General features: G+C 43.7%; 1 protein-coding gene across 5 annotated transcripts in view; it reads right to left on the bottom strand.

The window, feature by feature from the left end:
* The window catches only part of sdk2b (sidekick cell adhesion molecule 2b), a 539,954-nt gene that overhangs the window by 32,740 nt on the left and 486,426 nt on the right, over positions 1 to 20,788 (bottom strand). For all 5 annotated transcript variants that reach the window (XM_046357200.1, XM_046357198.1, XM_046357201.1 and 2 more), the window contains exons 19-32: positions 18,347 to 18,542; positions 17,658 to 17,756; positions 17,266 to 17,457; positions 14,199 to 14,320; positions 13,890 to 13,999; positions 13,493 to 13,643; positions 13,034 to 13,271; positions 8,902 to 9,017; positions 8,489 to 8,678; positions 4,998 to 5,096; positions 4,364 to 4,558; positions 3,359 to 3,560; positions 2,913 to 3,016; positions 2,278 to 2,348 (exon numbers count right to left, since the gene is read on the bottom strand). In XM_046357200.1, coding sequence (XP_046213156.1) covers positions 2,278 to 2,348; positions 2,913 to 3,016; positions 3,359 to 3,560; positions 4,364 to 4,558; positions 4,998 to 5,096; positions 8,489 to 8,678; positions 8,902 to 9,017; positions 13,034 to 13,271; positions 13,493 to 13,643; positions 13,890 to 13,999; positions 14,199 to 14,320; positions 17,266 to 17,457; positions 17,658 to 17,756; positions 18,347 to 18,542 — 2,085 coding nt within the window. The remainder of the gene's footprint in view (positions 1 to 2,277; positions 2,349 to 2,912; positions 3,017 to 3,358; positions 3,561 to 4,363; positions 4,559 to 4,997; positions 5,097 to 8,488; positions 8,679 to 8,901; positions 9,018 to 13,033; positions 13,272 to 13,492; positions 13,644 to 13,889; positions 14,000 to 14,198; positions 14,321 to 17,265; positions 17,458 to 17,657; positions 17,757 to 18,346; positions 18,543 to 20,788) is intronic.

Below are 20,788 nucleotides of genomic sequence, written 5' to 3'. Positions count from 1 at the left end.
AGGGTGTGACATGGGTTTATATGTTGTGTTTCGTATTGGGGTTTGTATTATTTGGGATCGCGGCTGATTAGGGGTGTTGTTAGGCTTGGCTGCCTGAGGCGATTCTCAGTTAGTCAGGTGCTTATCGTTGTCTCTGATTGGGAACCGTATTTAGGCAGCCTGAGTTTCGCTTTGTATTTCGTGGGTGTTTGTACCTGTCTCTATGTTGTAGTCACCAGATAGGCTGTAATTAGTTTCACGTTCCGTTCTGTTGTTTTTGTTTTTAGTTTCAGTTATTTCATGTACCGCATTTTTTCATTCATTAAAGTCATGAGTAACCAACACGCTGCATTTTGGTCCGACTCTCTTCCTTCAACAGACGAACGCCGTTACAATGACACAAGTCATTTTTCCAACAATTGTTTAGACAGATTATTTCACTCATAATTCACTGTATCACAATTCCAGTGGGTCAGAAGTTTACATACACTAAGTTGACTGTGCCTTTAAACAGCTTGGAAAATTCCAGAAAATGATGTCATAGCTTTAGAAGCTTCTGCTAGGCTAATTAACATCATTTGAGTCAATTGGAGGTGTACCATTGGATGTATTTCAAGGCCTACCTTCAAACTCAGTGACTCTGCCTGACATCATGGGAAAATCAAAAGAAATCAGCCAAGAACTCAGAAAAAAAATTGTAGACCTCCACAAGTCTGGTTCATCTTTGGGAGCAATTTCCAAATGCCTGAAGGTACCACGTTCATCTAGTACGCAAGTACAAACATCATGGGACCACGCAGCCATCATACCACTCAGAAAGGAGACACGTTCTGTCTCCTAGAGATGAACGTACTTTGTGTGCGAGAAGTGCAAATGTATCCCAGAACAACAGCAAAGGACCTTGTGAAGATCCTGGAGGAAACAGGTACAAAAGTATCTATATCCACAGTAAAACAAGTACAATATCGACATAACCTGAAAGGCCGCTCAGCAAGGAAGAAGCCACAGCTCCAAAACCGCCATAAAAAAGCCAGACTACGGTTTTCAACTGCACATGGGGACAAAGATTGTACTTTGGAGAAATATCCTCTGGTCTGATGAAACAAAAATAGAACTGTTTGGCCATAATGACCATCGTTATGTTTGGAGGAAAAAAGGGGAGGCTTGCAAGTCGAAGAACACCATCCCAACCGTGAAGCACAGGGGTGGCAGCATCATGTTGTTGGGGTGCTTTGCTGCTGGAGGGACTGGTGCACTTCACAAAATAGATGGCATCATGAGAGAAGAAAATTATGTGGATATATTGAAGCAACATCTCAAGACATCAGTCAGGAAGTTAAAGCTTGGTCACAAATGGGTCTTCCAAATGAAAAATTACCCCAAGCATATTTCCAAAGTTGTTGCAAAATGGCTTAAGGACAACAAAGTCAAGGTATTGGAGTGACCATCATAAAGCCCTGACATCAATCCTATAGAACATTTGTGGGCAGAACTGAAAAAGCATGTGCGAGCAAGGAGGCCTACAAACCTGACTCAGTTACACCAGCTCTGTCAGGAGGAATGGGACAAAATTTACCCAACTTATTGTGGTACATGTAAACTTCTGACCCACTGGAAATGTGATGAAAGAAATAAAAGCTGAAATAAATCATTCTCTCTACTATTATTCTGACATTTCACATTCTTAAAATAAAGTGGTGATCCTAACTGACCTAAGACAGGTAATTTTTACTAGGATTAAATGTCAGGAATTGTGAACAACTGAGTTAAAATATAATTGGCTAAGGTGTATGTAAATTTCCGACTTCAACTATAGCTTTTTATTTAAACACAATTGAAATGTGCATAAATGATTTCATGACTCCCCTGTAATTCCCCTTTGCCTCATCTCAGTTATGGTCGGCCCTCCTATGCACAACCACATGCAGTGTACAACAGGAATAAGATGAAGAGCTCATCCATGGTTGACTCACACAGAGAGAAATTCCCCCGTCATAAAACACGAGACAGCAGGACCAGAAGAAAGGGTAAAGTGAGGAGAGTCTGGCAATAACTGCTTGGATGTCTAGATGTAAAACTCCTACAGGCGGTAACCTTTGAACTCTCCATCTCCCCTTTATGGTCTGCTAATTCAGGTGTTAGTGTTAGAGAGAGGAGAAGGGGGGGGGGTGTTCCACTCAGTCTAAGTACACCCTATACACCTGGCTGCCCTTTCATTACCACCCATTGACTGACATATGACTGGGTTTTACTGAGGATAGGAAGACCGACACCAGGACCAATCACTGCACTTCTTACCTGCCAGCGAATCAGCACAGATGTAGTTGTGTGTGGCGTGACAGAGAGGATTGTGGGGGCTTCGTCAGGGGCTGGAACAGGAGAGAAAACAGAGAACACAGCTGAAGACGTTCAGCCCCAGGAGGAATGGTAGCAAAGGTCTACCACCCAGGCGCAAATGACTAACGCAGTGGTATTCACGGTGTACAAACACACAAAGAAAGAAACCACCTCACCCATTGATAAACAAGTCAAAAGGGCTGTTGGAATGATTTGCGGAAGGAACCTTTCTTTAGTTAAAGTTAGTTCTGCTTGGTTGACATTGTTTGGTTGTAAGTGTTTTTGTTGGAGTGTTCGGCTGGTCACACGGCAAACACAGATAGTGATGAACAAATCACCTATTCTACTGCCAATAACGTCCTCACCACAGCAATACGTTAAGTCACCCTGACATTCTATTCAGGGAGGGATTGGAACCCAGCACTGATGTAAAACATAAATGACAGACTCCCTGCCTATGAAATGGTTTATGGGTCAATGTGGCGAAATCAAGGACAATGAAGACCAAATCATGTGCGGATAATATGATGTTCACAAGGATCTTTGTTTTCAATGCAGTAAGATACCCCAAAGTGAAAATAGGTTAAGTCTCTTACCGTCCTGTAGTGTCGTGATAGCTTCACTTTCCTCGCTGTATTCACTGTCTCCTATGTCATTGGTGGCTTTCACTCTAAACTGGTAGGAGGTGAAGGGCTTCAGCCTAGCATGAAGCGATGGAACATAAGACAACATCATTCTCAGTGACATTTTTCATGTGACATTTTTCAACTATTCAACTTCCATCTAGGGCTAAGTGCAGCCTTTCCAAGCAAATCTCTAAAATTGGAAAACTTTTCTAAAATCTCTGAAAACTTTCCACTATGTCCCCCTGTTAGTGCACTAGGTCAGGTGCTGGGTAGTGTGCTAAGGTAGGGTGCATACTGTACCTGCCAACTATGTAGGAGCTGGCCTCGTGGGTGACCGAGGCAGAGTGGACGGTCCAGTTGCTACTGGTAGTGCACTAGGTCTGGTGCTGGGTAGTGTGCTAGGGTGCATACTGTACCTGCCAACTATGTAGGAGCTGGCTTCGTGGGTGACCGAGGCAGAGTGGATAGTCCAGTTGCTGTCGGGCAGTTCTCTCAGCTGCACGGTGTAGTAGCGGACCGGAGAGAGGCCATCGCTGCCTGGTTCCCATGACAACAACACACTGCGGGCCTGAACATCCTTCTGGGGCACCATGGGACGATTGGTGGGCTGGGGGCGAGCTGAGAGAGAGAGAGAGAGAGAGAGAGAGAGAGAGAGAGAGAGAGAGAGAGAGAGAGAGAGAGAGAGAGAGAGAGAGAGAGAGAGAGAGAGAGAGAGAGAGAGAGAGAGAGAGAGAGAGAGAGAGAGAGAGAGAGAGAGAGAGAGAAAGTTAACAACATGCCCATGTTCTTTGGTCGGTAACAGTTTTCAGGCCTCATTATAGTTATCTGTGTACAAGTTTTTATCAGGTTAAATAAATGACTTATACTATACTCAAAAGACAATTGCCTACAATACTCACTAACTTCAAGTGCTTGTATAAACACACACAACAAATAGCTGATTTACTGCAGATGTAACTGGGTGGAAAATAACTAATGTAAAACCTTTGTGCTGAATCTGTAAACTACTATCAGATGAGATGAGAGTTTCTTCTGAACTCGTTGGAATGCTCTGTTGTTTATTGTAAGTGACTGACAGAGCTGACTGACTCACCTCAGCCACTCTAGCATGTTGTGTCAACACTGAGAATATAAACCTGTCTGCACTCTAACCCATGTAGACAATATTCTGTGGTATGCTCTATAAGTACAATAATTCACATGGAAACGTCACATAAAACTTCATCTAAGTACTCAAAATATACAATAATTTCTGTAATGTTCTATAAAGTACAATAACTCCCATACTAATGTTTTATACTACTTCTTCTTACAAAGCATATTTCCATGTTTCCATAGTAACCTCCCTTTTTGGTACAATAGGTTATACACTAATGTGATACAATACTTCATCTGACATATGTCTCAATTCATATGTTTACCTCTCTTCTCGGTGGTGACCACCAGTGCCTCTGAGGCCTCTCCCCAGCCCTTGCGTGTCTGGGCTGTGATGCGGAACACATACATGGAATCTTTTTTCAGGCCCGTCACCATGTACTGACGAGCACTCGGGTTCAGCACGTCCACCGTGGCCGTGTTGCTGTTGCTTGAGTTCAAACGATACGTGATCTGATAGGCTGAGAGGAGGAGAAAGGAAACACACATGACAGGAGAGAGAGAGAGAGAGAGAGAGAGAGAGAGAGAGAGAGAGAGAGAGAGAGAGAGAGAGAGAGAGAGAGAGAGAGAGAGAGAGAGAGAGAGAGAGAGAGAGAGAGAGAGAGAGAGAGTCAGAAAGAAAAGCTATGATAAACTCCTTCAAATGTTCTTCAAAATGTCCCCTAAAAAAAGAAACAGTGACTCGGCGTGAAACGTGCTTCTGCCTGACACAAAAATGGCGGACAAAGGGATCAGGCTCGTTCCACGATGCTAGGTCCAAAGTTGATATATTTGTAATTATCATAGTCAAAATAAGTGTTGTGCTTTGTTTGCTGTATGAGAGGCTCATTCTTGTAGAGTCTGGACAGGTTAAAGGTGAAAGGTCAAGGTGTGGTCAGAGTCAAAGGTTAAATCACATACCCAGGATAATGCCGTTTGGCTGAGACGGGGACTGCCAGATGAGACGCAACGAGGTGGTCCGGACCTCAGGGAACAGGATGCCCACTGGAGGGCCGGGCACTGGAGACGAGAGTGGGGCAGAGGGGCTACACTTTTTAACACTTCTTCTCTTTACATCTGATGCAGTGGATTACTGAATGGCAGTGGGCATTGGTCAACTATAATATCAAAGTCTGGATAGTTTTAATAAGCTATTTGAAAGCTTTTACATATCCTTTGGTATAACACATCTTGTATGAGCAGATGGATGAATGGCGCTGGAGGGAATAGTCCTCGTTTAACGGGCTCCTGGGCAATTGTGCTAATTTGTGTATTTTTTCATGCTGATCTTAACTTTTCTTTTAGACATAATGTTTCCTATGACTGAAAAGAGCTTCTGGACATCAGAACAGCTCTCACTAACCTCGATTTGGACGAGGATTTCTATAGAATTCCGGAGGCAAAAGACATTGATTATTCAAACCAGGCCCAAATGCCAGACACTCGAAGAAAGAGGAGATGGCACTATAGAGACCAGTGTGCGGGATACCTAACAAGACTACATCAGAGAGTGGATAAATCGCCTCTACCCTCTGTTCTATTGGCAAACTGGATGAGCTCTTATCAACGTGATCTGAAGAACTGTAATATCCTATGTTTCGCTGAGTCATGGCTGAGCAAGGACATGGTAAAGATAAATCTAGCTGGTTTTTCGGCAGGACAGATAGTCAGCGTCGGGGAAGCTCAGGGGAGGGGTTGTGTGTCTCTTTGTTAACAACAGCTTGTGCACGATTGCTAATATTAATATTCTGCTTGTCTGAGTTGAAATATTTCATGATAAGCTGTAGACCATATTATTCACCTCCACAAAACGATGCTGGCTCAAAGACTACACTCAATGACCTGTATAGGGCCATAACCAAACAAGAAAATGCTCACTCAGAGGCAGCACTCCTAATGGCCAGTGACTTCAATGCAGGAAAACTGATTTCTACTAACATGTCACCTGTGCGCCTAGAGGAGAATCTTTTTTTACATCACCTTTCCTCAACACACAGAGACGCACACAAAGCTCTCCTTCACCCTCCTTTTAGCAAATCTGACCATAACTCTATCCTAATGATTCCTGCTTACAAACAAAAACTCAAACAAAAAGTACCAATGACCTGCTCAAAGTGGTCAGATGACTCGGATGCTAATCTACAGGACTTTTTCGCTAGCACAGACTGAAATCTGTTCTGGGATTCATCCGATGGCATTGAGGAGTTTACCACCTCAGTTATTACTAAGTGCATCAACTACGTCGTCCCCAAAGTGACCATGCGTACATATCCCAACCAGAGACCATGGATTACAGGCCACATCCATACTGAGCTAAAGGCAAGAGTTGATGTTTTCATGGAGTGGAACACTAATCCATATGCTTATATAAAATTCCGCTACTACAGGCAAAGCGTCAATATAGGACCAATATCGAAACCTACTACACCGGCTCTGATGCATATCAGATATGGCAGGGCTTGCAAACAATCACGGATTACAAAGGGAAACCAAGCCGCAAGCTGTCCCTGTGACGCGAGCCTACCAGACAAGCAAAATACCTTCTATGCTCTCTTTGAGGCTAGCAACACTGAACCATGCATGAGAGCACCAGCTGTCCGGGATGACTGTGATCACACTCTCCGTAGCCCAAGTGAGTAAGACCTTTAATATTGACTGATTATCAGGAAGAGTATTCAGAGTATGCGCTGACCAGTTGGCAGTTCTTCACTGACATGTTCAACCTCTCCCTGACCCAGTCTGTAATACCTACATGTTTCCAGCAGATTACCATAGTCCACGTGTCCAAGAACACAAAGGTAACCTGTCTAAATGACTATTGCCCCCTGGGCACTGATATCTGTAGCTATGAAATGCTTTGAAAGCCTGGTGTTGGCACACATCAACACCATCATCCCAGACAACCTGGACCCACTCCAATTCGCATACCGCCTCAGCAGATCCACAGATGACCTGAACCCCACCTGAACAAAAGGAACACCTATGTGAAAATGCTGTTCATTGACTACAGCACCAACACCATCATTAAGTTTGTGGTAGGCCTGATCACCAACGATGATGAGACAGCCTACAGGGAGAAAGTCAGAGAATTGACAGTGTGGTCCAGGACAACAACATCTCCCTCAATGTGAGCAAGACAAATGACCTGATTGTTGCATACAGGAAACAGAGGGCCGAGCACAGCTCATCCACACTGACGGGGCTGTAGTGGAGCAGGTTGAGAGCATCCAGTCCCTCGATGTCCATCTCACGAAGGAATTAATTCATTCCATTTTATTTTTGTGTCTATTCGCTAGTTGGCAACCCATTCCTTATGGGATTAATTGACACATAAACAAACATGACAATAATTCACTGTGATAATTCAGTGATAATTATTCTGGTTTTCTGTGCAGTACGCACCACATAAAGAGTGAAAAAGAAATCAATACGTAAATACCTTTATCCAAGCAATAATTATATCCCTAGAGTAGTAAAAAATATATATACTAAAATACTATATATACAGATGAATAAATACCAAAAAAATGAAACGGAAGGCATTTGAACCAAGGCATTTGTGCTAAGGAATTATTATGGTCCAACAGTCGTGAAAAGGGCACGACAACAGAAGGTTGAAAAGATTTAGCATGGGCCCTCAGATCCTCAAAAAGTTATACAGCTACACCATTGAGAGCATCTTGACTGGCTGCATCACCGCTTGGTATGGCTACTGCTTGGCATCTGACCGTAAGGTGATACAGAGGGCAGTACATACGGCCCAGTGCATCACTGGGGCCGAGCTCCCTGCCATCCAGGACCTCTTTACCAGGCGGTGTCAGGGGAAGGCCCTAAAATTTGTCAAAGACTCCAGGCACCCAAGTCATAAACTGTTCTCTCTGCTACCACACAGCTGTACCAATGTCTGGAACCAACAAGAACCTGAACAGATTCTCTCTTCAAGCCATAAGACTGTGAAATAGTTAGTTAAATAGTTCATCAATAGCTACGCGGACTATTGCATTGACCATTTTTGCATGAACTCTTTTGACTCATCACGTGCTGCTGTTACTGTTTATTATCTAGCCTGCTGCCTAGTCACTTTATCCCTACCTATATACTGTATACATATCTACCTCAATTACCTTGTACCCCTGCACATCGACTCAGTACTACTACCCTGTGCATACAGCCAAGTTATTGTTACTCGTTGTGTATCTATTCCTTGTGTTATAATTTTTCTATCATTTCATTTTTTTTCTCCCTGCATTGTTGGGCAGGGCCCGTAAGCATTTCACTGTTAGTCTACACATGTTGTTTACAAAGCATGTAACAAATAACATTTGACTGTATACATGTATTCATTATCTAAGGCTTTTATAGGCTTTTATTCTAAATTTAGACAGGCAGATATTAGGCAGCCCAGGGCTTACCGTCGTCCAGGGTCCTCTCCAGTATGAGTGGTGAGCTGGGCATGCCGTCTCCGATGCGGGTGAAGGCCAGGACCTGGATCTCATAAAGGACGTATTTCCCCAGACCAGTCAGCTGGACACTGTGGCTGGCGTTCCCCTCTATTGTCCACAACTGGAGGGACGAGTCTGAGTCCTTCTCCTTATACAACACCTGAAGGAGGGAGAGAAGAGAGGAGAGGAAAAGAGAGGGAAGAGGGGAAGACAGAGTGGAAGAGAGACGGGATGAGAGAGTGGAATTGGGCAAGAGAGAAGGAAGAGGGGAAGAGCAAAAGGAAGAAATTGGATTAGAAAGGAGAGTGAGTAATGGAATAATTTTGTTGCACAGTATTGTGTCCCTCTTGGAGGCGAGGGTGATAACTGAACGTCTCACACACCTTGTAGCCCAAGATAAGTCCATTCCGGTCTTGTTCTGGTACTTCAAACCAGCGCACCAGGATACTGCTGGAGGTGGTGGCGAAGGCTGACATGTTGGTAGGGCCACAGGAGGGGACTATATCAAATAAAGAAAAAAATTATAAACTAACTTTTATAAACTAAATGCGTGCCATGATGTTCATGGGCCTTTGTGTGTGTGTGTGAGAGAGAGAGAGAGAGAGAGAGAGAGAGAGAGAGAGAGAGAGAGAGAGAGAGAGAGAGAGAGAGAGAGAGAGAGAGAGAGAGAGAGAGAGAGAGAGAGAGAGAGAGCGCGCATGTGCTTGCATGTGTAGCATTGAAGACATACTGGTGAACCACTAAGGCCTAGTGTCTAACCCAGGCCTGGCTGTAGCTCCGGAGAAAGCACAGCTCTATATCAGGCCAGCTAGGCCACGGCTCCTTCCTGGCACTCATCCCTGGACATAAAACAGTGATTCGGAAGAATTTGCTGGAGTGAGTGGAAAAAAGCAGAGGAATTCCACATTCTAGCCCATCTGTTCCCAATTTCCTCCTCCATAAAGTCTGGTATCCACAGTGACTGCACCAGCACAGTGAGAGAACATCCTAACCCTTTGCCTATTCTACAAGAACATCCAGAGACAGCAAGACAAAGTGTAACGAAAGAACAACTCATGCCTCACTTTAGTTTGTTTTTGAGAGAGAGAGAGAGAGAGAGAGAGAGAGAGAGAGAGAGAGAGAGAGAGAGAGAGAGAGAGAGAGAGAGAGAGAGAGAGAGAGAGAGAGAGAGAGAGAGAGAGAGAGAGAGAGAGAGAGAGAGAGAGAGAGAGAGAGAGAGAGACTGTGTGAAGGAGCAGAATGCAGGCAGACCGGTTGGTGTCCATTTCATATAGCTCCATGAGGCAGGAAGAAAAAAATGACCCTGGCCCCCATACCATACATGTGGGTAGATAAAAGAGGTAATATGCAGGAAGTCTGGGCCATACCCACACATGTGTGATTATAGCCGGATCGTCTAATAGTGTGGGTGGATGAGGCAGTAGCCATAGGAACATACAGTAGCAGTAGGTCATGCCTTTTATGTCCTAAAATGAATGAAGTCTGTAGATCAAAGAGTGCCAAAATGAAAGACTGAACATCAGTGATGTGTGTGAGGCCACACCAACTGTTGTGATGTTATTAACCAGATGAAACAGGATATACCTAAATCTAAGAAAATCTAACTACACCGCAAATTCCCCTGTTAAATGAACACTGAACGTGCGTACCTGTATAGACACTAAACAGTGTTGAATTAACACACTGCTTAGTGTAAAACATTATTAGCATATTTCCCAAAATGCCTTGCCTTTCAAGTTAATTGTAGTGTAAACACCCATTCCTAATGTGTTAGTGCCAATAACATGCTTGTCGCATTCATCCATGTTCAGTCCTACGGACTTCACCAAGTGAGATCCTATGTTATTATAATGTCATTATTTAACACAAAACAATATATATTTCATAAGGCATTATCATGAGGGTTTGCAGGGATTGGGTCACTTATTTTTGGGATTGGTTCACGAGGTTGGTTTGTTGATGCTGGGTTATTGAGATATGATCCAGTGGGTCAGATCAGAAGACTGGAGGCTGGGCTTGGTAGGGGCGTGGCTTGAAATGAGTTATTTTTGGCCATCCCCGGAGAGTAAATGTCATTCTGGTTGATCTGATCTGTTGAATTGTTTTTACATTATAGTCAAACACTAACACTTTAATTTTTATTTTTTAGCTTTAATGAAGGTTACAGAAGCATACAGAATGCATTTAAAACTGTGACTTACTCCACATGTTTTAGGTAACAGCCTTATTCTGAAATTGATAACTTTGTTCCCCTTATCAATCTATACACAATAACCCATCATGACAAAGCAAAAACAGGTTTTTAGAAATTTGTAAATTTATTTAAAAAAATATATAATATTAGGTTTATATATGTATTCAGACCCTTTACTCAGTACTTTGTTTTAAGCACCTTCAGCAGCAATTACAACCTTGAGTCTTCTTAGGTATGATGGCTTTAATCAAGAATATCTCTGAACTTTGCTCCATTCATCTTTGCCTCGATCCTAACTGGTCTCCCAGTCCCTGAAAAACATATCCACAGCATGATGCTGCCACCACCATGCTGCACCGTAAGGATGGTGCCATGTTTCCTCCAAACCTGACACTTGGCATTCAGGCCAAAGAGTTCAATCTGAGAGTCTTTAAATGACTTTTGGCAAACTCCCAGCGGGTTGTCATGTGTCTTTTATTGAGGAGTGGCTTCCATCTGGCCACTCTACCATATAGACATGATTGGCGGAGTGCTGCAGCGATGGTTGTCCTTTTGGAAGGTCCTCCCATCTTCACAGAGGAACTCTAGAGCTCTGTCAGAGTGACCATCGATTGCTCAGTTTGGCCCGGGCGACCAGCTCTAGGAAGAGTCTTTGTGGTTCCAAACTTCTTCCATTTAAGAATGATGGAGGCCACTGTGTTCTTGGGGACCTTCAATGCTGCAGAAATGTATCGGTACCCTTCCCCAGATATGTGCCTCAACACAATCCTGTCATGGAGCTCTAAGGAACAATTCCTTCAACTTCATGGCTTGGTGTTTGCTCTGACATGCACAGTCAAATGTGGGACGTCTATATAGACAGACAGGTGTGTGCCTTTCCAAATCATGTCCAATCAATTGAATTCACCACAGGTGGACTCCAATCAAGTTGTAGAAACATCTCAAGGATGGATCAATGGAAACAGGATGAACCTGAGCTCAATTTTGAGTCTCATAGCAAAGGGTCTGAATACTTATGTAAATCAGTATTTTAGAATAAGGCTGTAACATAACAACATGTGTCAAATGTCAAGGGGTCTGAATACTTTCCGAAAGGCACTGTATGAGTTTATTCAAAGCCTATGCAAATCCCCATGTAATATCCCTATGTGATATCCCTATGTGATATCCCTATGTGATATCCCAATGGGATAGCAACCCCTTTGTAGCAATAAGTAAATTATAATGTTCATATTTTTTAAGATTAGAATATCTAATGTGCAAAAATATAAGGACAATTTTACATCATAGTGTACAAACTCAACATGATCAACTGGAATGACACTTACTCTGACAGGTGGCCAAAAATAACTATTTCAAAATAACTATCCTCCTGAAGATAACCTATGGATTAAACCCAGAATGAAAGTGATCAAAAATGACATTGACGGTTAAATTAACCCATGTTTGGGTAATCCGAACAAGCCAGCCTGGTGGGTTATTCACACAACCTGTCACATTATGATGTCTTACAAAGTGAAGTTTAATTTCTTATCCCCCGCAAACTGAATTCATGGTTGGGAAAACTGAAATATGAAACTTGCTAAGGGATCTAAACTGGAACAACAATTTCATTAACGGGTACAATGAATCCAAGTAACATATTGGATTAGTTTAGAAAATGTATGGCATTTATATTTGAGAGGCATTAATTAATCAATCAATGTACATGCACAAACATCGATATTGAAAGAAAATATTCTTATAATCGACCTAAAATCTACCTGCATTAGAGGATGCTGGGAAATATGATAACGATGGGCATGGTTTTGGTTCAACTCCGGTTATTAACACCAACATTGGGGTTATTTTACACCAATGAGTGTTTATTCAACACTTACAGAGTTAAATATTATGTTTAGAGTGTAGGCCTGCAAAATAAGGCCTTATGAAGTACATACTGAGTTAAATAATAAAGTTTTATTCACTCAGGATCTCACTTGGTGATGTGTACATGACTGAAAATGGATTAATGCAACAACCTGTCCCTAACAAATACAGTCATGGGTGGCTACTCTATAATTCACTCGAAAGGCAAAGCACTCTGGGAAATAAAGCTTTACACCAAGCAGTGTGTTAATTTAACACTTTCCAGTGTCTACACAGGTCCACACTTTCAGTGTTAATTTAACACTGGATAATTTTCTGTGTAATTGCATAAAGTATGTGTCTCAAATTGCATTCCTATCCCTATGAGCCCTGGTCAAAAGTATTGCACTATACTGTATAGAGAATAGGGTGCCATTTGAAGCGCAGACATAGAGTATGATGTGTAATCTCACCAGACTCCCTGGTCCTCCCTCTGACTGGCTGGCTCCAGGGCCCGGCCCCGATACCGTTGAGAGCCTGAACCCTGACCTCATACTCTGTCCACTCCTCCAGGTCCTCGATAGTGAACTCCCTCTCCAGCCGGTCAGCTATCACATGGGTCAGTGCCTTACCCTGGGAGCCTGTACGGGAGTACTGTAGGCGGTAACCCAACAGATCTGGGTTCCCATTGTACTCCCACTCTGGTAGGGGCTGGGAGGGGGGTGAGAGAGAAAGAGGGAGAGGGAGGAGGAGAGAAAGAAGGAGAAAGGGGGGGTGGAGAGGGAGAGAGCAAGAGGGAGAAAGAGGGAAAATGAAAGAAAGAAACGAGAGATAAAAACTACAACACACGAAGACACACAGCCAGTCATCATCGCTTGATGAAAAACTCAGAGCATCACATCATAATGTCAGTCTGTTGAGACGTGACGTACCACCCATCGAAGCCACAGACTGGTCTCGCTGGCCGTGCGCAGGGTGACGTTTGCGGGTGACATGTCTGGAGGGGCCTGCAAGGTCTGGATCTTTCTGGAGGGCTGACTTGGAGGACTGGTCCCCACAATGTTTACCTGACGCATACGGAACCTAGCAGGAGAGAAGAAAGAAGAGCAAAGTTATCACAGGAGTATTCCATAGGTTTCCATTAGAGTTTTTTTGTGGCCAGGTCACATGGCCAGGAAAAACACAGGTTTCTACGAATAGAATAGAATAGAGTTAAGGATGTGCTCAATTCGGGGTAGGTGGGCCTCACACTTGTAGAATGGTTAGGGGTCAAGGTATAGGAGTTAAGTATAGTACCTGTCAAAGGTGTAGGGGTACATAGCAGCCTACCTGTAGAAAGTGTATGGGTTGAGTCCTGGCACCTCCATGGAGCGGGCATCAGGCTCGTTGGGCAGCTGGTGAACAATCACCCAGTCTTCATTGTCTCCTATCACACTGACCTAAACACAACAACAACACACAACACAACATGATATACGTGCATCCCAAATGGCACCCTATAGAGTAAGTAGTGCAGTATATAGGTAATAGGGTGCCACTTGGGAGTCATAGTTGATGTGGGTCACAGATCAGGGGGGAGTGGTCAGACACTTTATGCCCAGGATAAGCTCATCTTTCTGGGGAAGAAGGCATTCTTACCTGGGCCTCTACCTGCCAGCGAGAGATGGAGGTCTTTCCATCATAGCCAGGTTTGAACTGGAGGGTGATGGATCGAGGGCCGATGTTGGAGATGGCCATGTTGGTGGGAGGACCAGGCAGCTCTACACAGACACACAAGTGTGAGAGACAGGGGGGGGGGCGAGAGAAAGGGAGGTGGAGGGGGCGAGAGAGAGAAGGGGGGCGAGAGAGAGAGAGAGAGAGAGAGAGAGAGGGGGGGCGAGAGAGAGAGAGAGAGGGAGGGAGCGAGAGAGAGAGAAAGCGAAAGAGAGTTTTAACTTTATTTTCCATTTAAAAGGAGGGAATAATACAGGGAGAAAGAGAAGGAACAGAAAGGGTGAGACAGGGCCTTTAAGACAGTAAACAGTTGTAAGTAATGAGTGGGACAGAAATCATAATACAGAGGTCTCTATGCCTAATGTAATGCTTTTTTCATTTGACTTAGGTTTTCTACATTGTGTTTCTCTATCTTTTAAATCCTTACTGGTTTAGGAAGTAATGTTTTCAGACCTATGCATCTACTATATCCAGAAAGGAAAGATTAACTTAGTTCTCCAATAAGTATTTCTGAATGAAAAGTATCAATAGGATTATTCAGGCTTGGATCTCAGTTCTCATATCTGCGCTCTGGAGTCGTCTAAATGTTGTCTACAGGGTAATATATTACTGAGTGACAGTGCAACCTTGTGCTCTGAAATGGATATTGCACCGGAGATGAGCCAATGCTTTTGAGTTATCTCGCTCTCATGAGAGTTTCGCTTCACTCAACTCAAAGTTCTCAAGAAGAATAAACAAAACTTTTCAGGTTGGCAGGACTAGATGGGGATCTAGGAAAAAGCTTGCATAGTCCTATAAATAGTATGCCAAATTCATGATATTAATAATAAACATTTACATTCGGATACCGTATTTGTATTTGTTTTGTGATATCTAATTACGATCTTATCTCATCACTGCAACTGCCAACGGGCTCGGGAGAGGCAAAGATCAAGTCATGCCTCCTCCGAAACATGACCCGTCAAACCGCGCGCCTTAACACCCGCTGGCACCAATGTGTCGGAGGAAACACTGTTCAACTGACGACCGAAGTCAGCCTGCAGGCGCCCGGCCACCACAAGAAGTCGCTAGAGCGCGATGAGCCAAGTAAAGTACCCCCGGCCAAACCCTCCCCTAACCCAGATGACGCTGGGCCAATTGTGAACCCGGGTCTGTAGTGCCACACAGGAGGCCTTGGATACGGTCTTCATAAGTACGTTATGAATAAGTAAAAAATACAACATCCAAATGTAAATGTTTATTATTAGCTGAATATGACATTGATTCTGAACATAAGCAAGTGTATGTAAGTGTGTTACTCTTGAAGGGGCACGTGCACCTTTAGTGCTCTAAGTCCTGCCATTTTGCCCTCCTATTAAAAGAGTCAAACTTTTTTACAAACTTTTTTCTCACAATCAAACCAGAGTCTTGAAAAAATCACTATGGTGATTTAGTTCAGTCACCTTCATTTCATCCCTTTGCTTTAATGCCATACCAATACACCAATACATAAACTCTGCTGCAAGTAAAACAACAGACCTCACCATTGCACAAGGCTGCTTGCCAAATCACACCCTATTCCCTATATAGTGCACTAACTTTGGCCAGAGCCCTATGGGACCTGGTCAAAAGCAGTGCACTAATAGAGTGCCATTTGGGATGCAAGACTGAGACACAAGCACACCCCAGGGCACTGTATAGTGAAAGAGGCCAACTCTTCAAGGTGATGGAGTGGGTCTATTGGCTCATAATGAAATGGACTATAGACTATATGACTAGAATAGTCAAATCAGCACCTTTAAATCATTAGCATGCCTGGTTATTCAGACAATAGCACAGAGAGAGAACTCTAGGGTGGAGGCGTACAGCTATATTCATAGTAATCACCATTCTGGGAACGATAACCACAGCTCCATACCTTACTAACTGTGGCCCTCGATAGAATGGGTCTTTTTATTTGACAGCTCTGAAAGACATACTGTATAGTGTCTGGGGGAACCGCCGGTGAAATAATCATTGACTGGAAGTATTTTATTTTTTATAATACACTGTAGCATGTTTTAATAGGAAATCATAAACTGGAATTATCCTAAATGGTCTCGATGGGCTCTTACTTTTGGCTGGGTTTCTGGGTGAAGTGTATTAAAATATAATTCTGAACTGTCGGTTTTGAAGTGGAGAAGTAAGTCCCCTGGTCTGGCGCAGTCTCCTACTTTATGGCTCTCTGTCTGTCACAGTTCTGCCTGCCTGACTGACTGACTGACTGGGGTACGGTTACATAGTGTCTGGAGCAAGACAGACACACACACAGTTACTGTCACTCAGGATTCTGTAGAAATGGTGAGAGGTTAGGGACGTTTGGGGATGCAAGTGGCGGGTGACAGGGCAGCCCGCTGGAAGCTGGGTTCTGGCTAGGTTTCTGGGGGTAGCAGACAATGTTTTAGGTAAGGCCTGGACATGGACAGAGGAGGGTCAGTGATGCTGAGGCTAGTAATCAGGATACCAACTAGCACTCTGGCTGAGCTCAGTCAGGGCTGCATCTGATATGGCACCCTGAATGTAGTGCACTATAAAGTGAATAAGGGGCCTATTCTGAATCACCAGGGACTGAGCCATCGATAATGCTGACCTTGAGGCACTCCAGAAGAGATGGTGGAGGAGGACAGTTTCCCCTGGCTGGTGCTAGGGATAACAGGGTAGGGTTAGGGACTGGTTGGGAACTGACCTGGAGGCACTCCAGAAGAGATGGTGGAGGAGGACAGTTTCCCCTGGCTGGTGCTAGGGATAACAGGGTAGGGTTAGGGACTGGTTGGGAACTGACCTGGAGGTACTCCAGAAGAGATGGTGGAGGAGGACAGTTTCCCCTGGCTGGTGCTAGGGATAACAGGGTAGGGTTAGGGACTAGTTGGGAACTGACCTGGAGGTACTCCAGAAGAGATGGTGGAGGAGGACAGTTTCCCCTGGCTGGTGCTAGGGATAACAGGGTAGGGTTAGGGACTGGTTGGGAACTGACCTGGAGGCACTCCAGAAGAGATGGTGGAGGAGGACAGTTGTCCCTGACCCTTGGAGGTCATGCCGGCCACCTCGATGGTGTAGGTGGTGAGGGCGGTCAGCCCTGTGACGCGGTACTCCAGGGTCACGTTGGGGAGGTAGTGGGTCACCCGTGTGTTGGTGCGGTTAAACTCCTCCCACGAGATACGGTAGCCTGGAACAGAGAATCAATCAAATTCATCAATAAATACAATATTATTTGTGTAGAGTTTTTTTTTACAAATACGAACTGAGCCTAATAGAAGAGAAACAGAGGACATTGATGAACAGAGGGAGGTGTATAGGTGGATAAAGACAACTCTTAACATAAAGTGGGTCATCTTCTTCAGCTCTAATGTCTTTGGCGTGGCGTACCTGTGAGGACTCCATTCTTCTCTCCAGGTTCTCTCCAGCTCACTTTGAGAGACGTGTCTAGGATATCTGTGAAGCTCAGGTGACCCACAGCCCCAGGAGCTATAGAGGAGGGCACGGTGGTTATTATGATGAGAATGATAACACAATGGATCCCATGGAGCTCAAAGGCATTCACAATTATATAGATGTCTTGTTGTACTATATTGAATAGCAAACTACATTTATTACGTGTAATATGAAGAAATCAGGAAAATGTGGCTTTTACACATTGAACAGTGATTACAGCTACTAAAATAGGCAACATCTTACTTGGACAATAGCGTAATTACAAGTAGAGGCCCAGTACAGTATGGCCAACAAATTATCTCTTGAGAAAATGTGTCCCAATTATATGTGGATGTGTGCAGAAACCCAAATGTAGCATACGCATTCATTAGATCTGTAGAACTAGGCTGTTAGGCTGTGCTGAATAATAGATTTGACCCAGTGGGCATGTTTCAGTATGATTGGCCATGTCCATTCAACAGTGTGTGTGTGTGTGTGTGCGTGTGCGTGTGCGTGTGCGTGTGTGTGTGTGTGTGTGTGTGTGTGTGTGTGTGTGTGTGTGTGTGTGTGTGTGTGTGTGTGTGTGTGTGTGTGTGTGTGTGTGTGTGTGTGTGTGTGTGTGTGTGTGTGCATTTGGAACTCACTGTCCTCATGTGTCCTAAGGCCTTTAGCAGGGCTGCGGGGGCCATCCCCTGGTGTAGTGAAACAAAGCACAGAGGTGTAGTACTCTCTGAACTTCTTCAGCCCTGTCACGTAGCCCACATGCACGCTATCCTGGAAGTTAGGTCTCACTGTAACCATGGTGACCTCCTCTTCCTGACCTGGCTCCCATGCCAACAGCTAGCAGAATGGGAAATGGGAACAGAGAAGGAAGAACGTGAGATCAAACTGGAAATAAGAAGTAAATGGTAGAACATAAACAGTAGAACATCTTATAGGACTGTCTGGTTTTACCTTTAACCCTCAATTTGATATTGTGAATGAGAACCAAAGTGCATCGGATACCATATTAACTCTTTCATTGCCCACAATTTACACCCCAAATTTGACCTAAATAGCACTGTTACTCTCCAAGTCTAATCATGTTCACATTTTGTTTAAACCAACTCTCCTCCGTTTCATGTGCTGTTGACCTACTCTGGGGTGTCATGTGGCATCATAATTATTATATGAATGGTTAGTGTCACTCTAAACATATTCTTGTCATTGAGTAAGCACTGGAAGCACAGTGTTTCCTGACTCCTCCTGTCTCAGCCTCCAGTATTTATGCTGCAGTAGTTTATGTGTCGGGGGCTAGGGTCAGTTTGTTATATCTGGAGTACTTCTCCTGTCTTATACGGTGTCCTGTGTGAATTTAAGTATGCTGTCTCTAATTCTCTCTTTCTCTCTTTCTTTCTCTCTCGGAGGACCTGAGCCCTAGGACCATGCCTCAGGACTACCTGACATGATGACTCCTTGCTGTCCCCAGTCTACCTGGCCGTGCTGCTGCTCCAGTTTCAACTGTTCTGCCTGCGGCTATGGAATCCTGACCTGTTCACCGGACGTGCTACCAGTCCCAGACCTATTATTTGACCATGCTGGTCATTTATGAACATTTGAACTTCTTGGCCATGTTCTGTTATAAACTCCACCCGGCACAGCCAGAAGAGGACTGGCCACCCCTCATAGCCTGGTTCCTCTCTTGGTTTCTTCCTATGTTTTGGCCTTTCTAGGGAGTTTTTCCTAGCCAACGTGCTTCTACACCTGCACTTTGAGATATCAGCTGATGTACGAAGGGCTATATAAATACATTTGATTTGATTTGGAAGGCAGGGCTGGAATGAGTCCACAGAGAGAGAGAAAGAGAAATTTAAATTGCGGTGTATAGCAGGTCTAATGTAGAGGGATTGCACACACATAACAGAATGAGAGTTAATGTACCGAGTGGTCAATTAGGTGATTAGACAAATACTACCCTTGGCAAATATATTGGGTCTATTTCAATCTTGGTTCCCAGGCTGTAAGTAGAGTTTGACTCTGGGAAAGAGTGTGCGGTGGGGTGGGTGTGTGAGCCAAATGTGGAATAAATGGATGCCCACTCTGCACACTCACTCATACAAAACACACACCTCATACAAAACACACACACAAGCTATCGCGCACACACCTCATACAAAACACACACCTCATTCAAAACACACTCACTCATACAAAACACACACACAAGTTATCGCACACACACCTCATACTGACGAACAAGCACGTACATTGGTTGTTCCACAAAATGAGTGCCTTTTGGACATGCAAACTTTTAAGAAATTAACTTTAAAATATATCTTCTGTCAACATTCAAGTGCATGGAGGAAATGTTTAGCCTACGGGAAACCACTTTTGCCATCTCAGGCATTAAACCCTGTAAACTAAGAGCATTTTATCTGTACTTTCACTACACTGTCTGTCAACCCTGTAACTATTATTTAAAAGCATTTATTTGATAAATCCAATATTCCCCATTGTTTAAGTATCCCTTCTACAAATAAACTCACATATAATATCAAACTGTTGGGCCGCTAACAGGGTTGACGATAAGAGTTTTAGGTGAAGATCAGCCATTATTCCTCATGTGGTGAAGATCATGGGAATAATAATAATAATAATAATAATAGATCATGGGAACACATGGTGTTCATGAAATGAGGAATTAGACATATGTTGCACACATCAAATTCAAGTTTTCCTAACATAAATTAAGCAAACAGACCACCTCAGTCATAGATGATGAAACAATTATAAATCCACCAAAAAGAGAGAGATTTCCTTCCTTTTCCACCATGCTGTTCAGAAGACCCAAACCATGTTACCTGCTGTGAATCATTTCCCTTGGTGGAATGGTACATTATTTTAAAGGGGTAAATTGTTGCCATTACAGGGTTTACTTTCAAATGAGGGACAGACACAAATGAATCACTAATCACGTGGAATATAAATAATAATCTTCAGAAATTACTGTCAAAGCAGCAAAATAACTAGGCCTTTACAATGATGCTGAAATTGGGAAAATGTTTCTACAAAGTGGATTGAAATCTTCCTAGAACTGATACAGGGTT

The sequence above is a fragment of the Oncorhynchus gorbuscha genome, linkage group LG07 (genome assembly GCF_021184085.1).
Source record: "Oncorhynchus gorbuscha isolate QuinsamMale2020 ecotype Even-year linkage group LG07, OgorEven_v1.0, whole genome shotgun sequence".
Classification (NCBI taxonomy): Eukaryota; Metazoa; Chordata; class Actinopteri; order Salmoniformes; family Salmonidae; genus Oncorhynchus; species Oncorhynchus gorbuscha.
This window is presented reverse-complemented; position numbering and strand designations above follow the sequence as displayed.